The sequence below is a fragment of the Cyprinodon variegatus genome, unplaced genomic scaffold (genome assembly GCF_000732505.1).
Source record: "Cyprinodon variegatus isolate N-32 unplaced genomic scaffold, C_variegatus-1.0 Scaffold1461, whole genome shotgun sequence".
In the NCBI taxonomy this organism is placed as follows: domain Eukaryota; kingdom Metazoa; phylum Chordata; class Actinopteri; order Cyprinodontiformes; family Cyprinodontidae; genus Cyprinodon; species Cyprinodon variegatus.
The window spans coordinates 31,701-38,445 of NW_015151914.1; the positions used below are offsets into that span (position 1 = coordinate 31,701).

A 6,745-nucleotide genomic window follows, 5' to 3' on the forward strand; every position below is an offset into this window, starting at 1 on the left:
AGCATGAAAAGTCAGCTGAGTACAAAACATAGAGAGGAAAACAAGAAGAAAAGGGACAAGAAGAGAGGGACACAACCTAGAACAGATAATGGATGTCTATTCTATTAACATTTCTACATCTGGAGAATGGGGCTGTTGGATGTCTTCTCAAATCAGAGGGGCCCCTGCCTGTCTTTGCCCAGGGCCCCACATTTCCTAAATCCTCCCCTGCTCTGTGTTATTTTCCATGCTGATGAGTTTCACTGTGTTCTGCTGTTAACAGCGTCAAACTGTCTGCCTGCCTCCATCCAGGCGCAGCAACAAAGCTGCCATCCGGATCCGTTTGCAATACTGGATCCAGAGAAATACCTGCTGCTGTATGCCAGAGGGGGGGACTGGTATGAAGCCCTTGATGACTGTCAGATCCTGCGGACGCTAGACATCCCATGGTCACTAGATGACTCTCGGTGTTTAGTTGCACACATAGTTGCCAAACCGCGGGTTGCTGGTGATTTAGAACAGAAGAAAAGACAACAGCAGACTTTGAAATACCTGATTGGACATGACCTGGAGCAGGAGGCCTCAGACCGACTGGGGGAACTCACCTTCACCCGCAGGAAGCTGGCGTCTCCTCGAAGGGTGGAGCTGAAGAATCGCCATGATGTGCTGTACGCCACAGAGCCCTGGGTTACACAGGCCCCCGTTCCCAGTGAGCTGGAGGAATGGTTGAACAGGAAGCTTCCTGTCACCCTCCACTACATGAGCAAGATCAGCTTCAGCATACTGGTTGATCTGAAGGCCACTCCGGACGTCCTCCTTCAGGTGTTTGGAAGGGTTATGGAGGAACAAGGGGTAGAATACGACTTTTCTGAAGAGCTGGTGTTGAAGGTTTCAGGGAGGGAGGAGTTCCTGTCGGGGGAAAACAGTCTCATTGATTTCCTTTGGGTTCGTCAGTGTTTGAAAGCCAGTCAGGACCTCCACCTCTCTGTGGTCCCCGTCTCCAACCTCCCTCCAGATTCCGTCCGATTTGTTGACTGGCCGCTGGTTGATGGTTTTAGCGGTCAGTTTAGCGCCCATGAGGATCTTAGTCTCCATGGGAAGGATCTGGATGACATCTTCATGATATCTCTGTTGGACTGCAACAGAAAGCTCCGAGTCAAACTGCTTGGCTTTGATATCCCACAGCTGCCGAGCAAGCCCCCCCAGTCTGTCTTTGTGGAGGCGTCCATCCTTTACGGGGGCAAAGTGCTCTGTTCAGTTTGCTCCCCCTCCAAGCCTTTTGCAGATGAAGTGCTTTGGAATGAGTGGCTGGATTTTGATATTCTGCTGCGGGACCTGCCTCGTGGAGTCAAGCTGAGCTTCACTATTAATGCATGCGCCGGCGACACCTCTCCAACCACCAAGGACCCGAAGCCAGCTTCACTCAAGGACCCCAAGGTCCCAACCAGCAGAGACAGCAAGCCAACAGACCTCCAGAGAGGGAGGGGGAAGGTCCTCTACTTTGTCAATCTCCTCCTCATAGATCACAGGTCAGTCTTTGCTGCTTTCAGAAGTTGTTAAAACACAAACCTATTCTGTTTTTCTCCTTTGGGCAAAAATAATTCTGTTTAACTCTTTTACTTTATAAGATACAGATTTGCTGTTTCATTTAGTAACGTCTCATGAACAGATGTAAATATGAAGACATTCTGCTTAAAGACAACCAGACATGCCGTGAACCAGACGACTGTTTATTCTAGAGATGCAGCAGCATAACTTCCACTTTCCCATTTTATCTTGACTCTGATTCATTTCCACGTGTGAAAATAAATTCACTAATAACAGAAAAGTACCCAGAGAACCAACAGAAGCAGCCAAAAAGTCTCAGCCGTTCATTCAAGCTAAACTTTAACAGTCAGGCTGTTTAGTTTTCCTTTGTTTAAATATTGTTTCTGTTTTAGTGAGAACTAAGGAGAGGCCACAAAGAGAATAAAGTTATAACACAATAACAGCTGCTTTTTTTATCCAACAACTTAAATTAAAATAGTTTTGATTTTAAGGGTAGATATGGTGCAAAAATCTGAAAAAGATCTCATTTTACCTAACACCCCCCCCCCACCACCACCACCACCACATTTAGACCAAGAACTTCCTCTTTGCCGTTTCTTCCTCTAAACCAAATGAATAATTAATGGTAGATTCCTTTGTGCAGATTAAATATAAAGCAGGAGATCAGGATAAAAGGATCAGCTGCTTGATGTTTGATTCATGTTTGATTTGTAATTTTTAAAAGAATTAATCGGCCCAGACTGTTAACAGCTGCTCATCAGATTAACATGAAAGCTCACTAATCTGAAGCTCCTGCTTTGCTTATAGTTCATCTAATTTAACTGTGAGAAGCTGAACTGCTTCCTCGCTCAGTTCTGATCAAAACACCTGAACTGTTTTATCTCTTTTCATAGGTCTATTTTCCATTTTATTTTTGATTGTATTTGAGTTCTTAGACATTTCCTGTTCGCCATCTTGTGTCAGTCTCCTTCTCCTCGCTCCCTTCTTGCTTCCTCTGTTCACACCTGCTCCCAGTCTGCTAACTAGCCTGGTCTTTCTTTCTCTCTCCTATGTTGCTGATGAAGGTTCTCAGTCATCCAGGTTATAGTCATTCCGTAAAAATTCAAAAAATATCCACTGGACTTGGTTTTCAAGATTTGAAGACGTTTCGCCACCTCTCCAGGAAGCTTTCTCAGACATTAGAATTGAGAAAGCTTCCTGGAGAGGCGGAGAAACGTCTTCAAATCTTGGAAACCAAGTCCAGTGGATAGTTTTTGAATTTTTGAATTTTTACGGATTGTCATTATTTCTTTGCCCGCTTGTTGTGAGGATTCCTGGTTTTTAGTATTTTAGATTTTGGTGAATTTATGTATTGGTTTTTTTTGCTTCTGTTTCCCTTTTTTGTTATTAAATCTTCAAGAAACTTCAGCTTTTGTGTTTGCATGTCTGCCAAACCTCCACCCCCACTTGACACTGTGAATGGGAAGTGTTGGTGCAGTGCTTAGAGCATTGCCTGCTTAGAGCAGTGCTTGGTTCAATCCCCACAGCCTGAGAAAGACCCTTAACCCCACAATGCTCCTCGGGCGCCGCATAATAGCAGCCCACTGCTCCCCAAGGGGAGGGGTCAAAATGCAGAGAACACATTTCCATATTGAGGACAATAATGGGATTTAAATTTTACAATATGAGGTTTGTGTGAAATAATAGAGGATGAAAGGATGAAATAAGCCACCCTGTGGATATTCTGGGACGCAGAGGAAATGAAAACATGGTCACAGCCTGAAGGTTTGCAGCGTTTCTGGAATGAAGGAATGTTCAGTTGAGTGAAATAAGTTAAATAGTCTTGTTAAATTAGTACTCAGTAGAATCCATCACTAATCGTTTTTAGAGCTTCAGGCTCTAACCTCCTGCTTTCTTTTTTAAACGCTGTGCAAACATTTAATGATCTGTATTTAAAAGTTTAATTAGTCTCCACTGTAATAACTCAGCCTATCACTTAATGAGACAGAGACAGTCGGATTGGTTTGTAGAAACAGATAAATTCTGTTTTAGGCGGTGGAACGAAAAACTCAACAATTGTATTTAAGGAAAAGTATTGATGCTTATAGTCAAATCTTACTTAGCTACTTGTACATGTAAACATGCATTGGTCAATAATCTAATCAAGATAAAGTATTTAAGTACTGTTGAACTGTACTTAAGCTTTCAAAAACACAAAAGACATTTTCTAATAATGTTAAAGAACCTGTAACTTTTAGAAACCACCTGATGTATTGATGCTGCTATAGGTTCTACTCCACCTGGGAAGAACTTCAACAAAAAGAAACCAAGGATAGCTATTTTTACCTGTTATTAAAAAAACAAACAAAAAGAAAACAGGAGAGTCTTGATTCTCCTCCACCTTCCCTGAGGAATAGAGGTTTAAGGTGGAATCTATGACCACGAAGAAACTCTGATTTCAGAATTCAACTTTATTGTCATTCAGTCACAGAGCAATGAAATTCCCTCTCTGCCTTTAACCCCTCCCATTGGGGAGCAGTGAGCTGCCACTGTGCGGCGCCCGGGGAGCAGGGTGGGGTTAAAGGTCTTGCTCAGAATTGTAAAGGTCAAAAGGTCAACCAGCCCCCCTACCTTGTTTAAATTACCGTAGACAAAATTAGTGTTAAATGTTTGTGCAGCAAAATTTTTCGTTTGTGCCGCTTTCACTTTAAAGATATAAAGAGATGTTTGTAGAGGTCATCAAAGGTCAACCAGCCCCGACCAATTTTTGCTGCACAAACGTTTGAAATTAATTTTGTCTGATTTGAAGGGTGTGTGTGTGTGTGGGGGGGGGGGGCAACTTCACTCAGGTCCTCACTAGTTGCATTTCCATTTACCATCAAATTGCATAAATGGTATTTATGAAAAGAAATGTGCTAGATGGAAACTCACCCTTCAGGATACCAACTTTCTGCTCCTGGTTGAGGTGGTTTTTAGGTTATGTTGATTTTTATTTTTCATAAAACTTCAATGGGAAACTTTTTGGCGTCACATGAGTCACCGTGCAGCTGGACATTTGCTGCTGTTTAAAAAGACGAATAAGACTGTGAGTAGTTTAGGGATGGTAGCGCCCCCTAGAGCTGAGGCTGAAATATGGACGTTTGCATCTGCAGTAGTTTTCATCGCATGAACATTTTTATGCAATTGTCCTTTTATTTATTACTTAATGGAAAACCACAATTGCAAAAAATAGCATAATTAAAACTAGCAGAACATCAACATTGATCTGCAAGAACTTGTAATGTCATATTTTAATTTAGCAAGTTAATTTTCCTAATGACACATTGAGCAGTTTGATATTGAATGGAAACACCGTCTGTGTTTCCCTCCAGCATCTGTTTGTGTGCCGAACTATTTATGCTGAAGGATAATTAATTTTTCCCTAAAGATTATTTTAAGGTTCTAGTGTGGCTTTATTTTTTTATTTTTTAAAGTAGACAGACAGGAAAAGGGATTAGAGAGAGAAGGAGAAGAACGGCCAACAGGCCGTGATTTGAACCCTCTGCTTCCAAAGCAAACTGCTGCATCTGATGCCTCTGTTGCTCATAGAAAGCATCATTCATTTAATGCCACTGTTCATATGTGTCCTAACGAGTCTCTGATTTTTCCACCAGGTCTGTCCTCAGCCAGGGTCCCTACACTCTGCACATGTGGTCCTACCCGGATCTGGAAGATGGAGCCATCACCTACCAAGCAGACAAACTGTCCTCTGCTACTAACCCCCATATAGATGAGTCCATGGCCATCAGCTTCCTCCTGGATCGCTACAGCTTCCCTGTTGTTCTCCCAAACACCTTTAGACACAGCAATAGCTCTGCCAGTCCCACCTCAGGCCTTTTCCCTGATAAATCCACCGCCAGCACCAGCTCTCTTTCCCCTCAGGGGAAATTTCCTTTAGAGAAGGACAGCGTGACTCGGAGGTCCCCATCGCCAGTCTTTAACACCAAGGGCGACCACCTCAGGAGGTTTAGAGAGGAGAGTGTCCAGTATGCCTCGAACCTCCCCCACTTCCTACGCGATATTAATTGGTTAGATCGTAAAATGGTGGAGGACGTGCACTGGCTCCTGGGACTGTGGGATCCTGGGGAGCTGGATGTGCACGTGGCGCTGGAGCTGCTGAGTACGGATTTCCCTGATGAGATTGTCAGGAAACTTGCAGTGCGGAGGCTGGAGGCTCTGCCCAATGATGATGTGCTCAAGTATTTGCTGCAGCTGGTGCAGGTATGTCTGAGACCTTCATGTCAACCATAAAAACCTCCATAGCAACAGCAAACACAGCAGCAGTGCGCATTATTAGTACTTCTACATACTTTTCCATTTGGTTTCAGACACAGAATGAAATGTCTTTTATTGGGAGTTAATATCAGAAACAAACCAAGCAAACATCTGATGGTGACGCTGATTATTTACTGAACTAATTTCCCTGAATGAAGTATTTCTGAACTGATTGATCTGCTGACCTGCTGGAAGAGGAAACTCCATCTCCAGCCTTCTACCGTCTCCACCAGCTTCTGGATCCATTTCTCTTCCTGTCTTCTCTGTTCCCACAGCATGATGCTGCCAACACCATATGTGAGCATGTTTAGGGATAATGGCTGTAATGCAGCAGCAGGGCGTCACAGTCAGCTTGCTGCAGGCATAACGGAGATATTTTTGATTTATGCCCAGTTATGAAGCGTGGTCTGCGCTGTTATTCCACGCCGCAACGCAAGAAGGACACTCACCAACTAGCTAGGATTAATGGTGACCGTGTGTCGGTTTGACGAACTTGTTCGCCGTCTAAAACCCCTCATCCAACGCCGGACGACACACAGTTCACCGTGAGCGTTCCCCAAAGACCGGCCGCGGCGCTGCGTGTTTTGGCTTCGGGTTCAAACCAACAGCCCGTCGCTCAGAGCTACAAACTAGCGTCCTGCACGGCGTCTGGGATAGAGTCCGAGGTGAGCCAGGCGCTGTGGGCGGAGCTACAGCCAGAGCTTCTGCCATTAGGGACCAAACAGGAAATACGCATAGAGTAGAGCAGATGTAGAACTGACCAATCAGAGGCCTCCTTTCTCTCCTCCCTGCGATAACACTGTCCGCGATAACACTGTCCGCGATAACCCCGTCCGCGATAACACTGTCCGCGATAACACTGTCCGCGATAACCCCGTCCGCGATAACACTGTCCGCGATAACACTGTCTGCGATAACACAGTCC

The 6,745-nt window shown here is 44.4% G+C and overlaps 1 protein-coding gene across 1 annotated transcript in view; it reads left to right on the top strand.

The window, feature by feature from the left end:
- LOC107103487 (phosphatidylinositol 4,5-bisphosphate 3-kinase catalytic subunit gamma isoform-like) overlaps positions 1 to 6,745 on the top strand; it is a 39,730-nt gene that overhangs the window by 2,118 nt on the left and 30,867 nt on the right. Inside the window, exons 2-3 of the mRNA XM_015403211.1 lie at positions 292 to 1,508; positions 5,160 to 5,766. Coding sequence (XP_015258697.1) covers positions 292 to 1,508; positions 5,160 to 5,766 — 1,824 coding nt within the window. The remainder of the gene's footprint in view (positions 1 to 291; positions 1,509 to 5,159; positions 5,767 to 6,745) is intronic.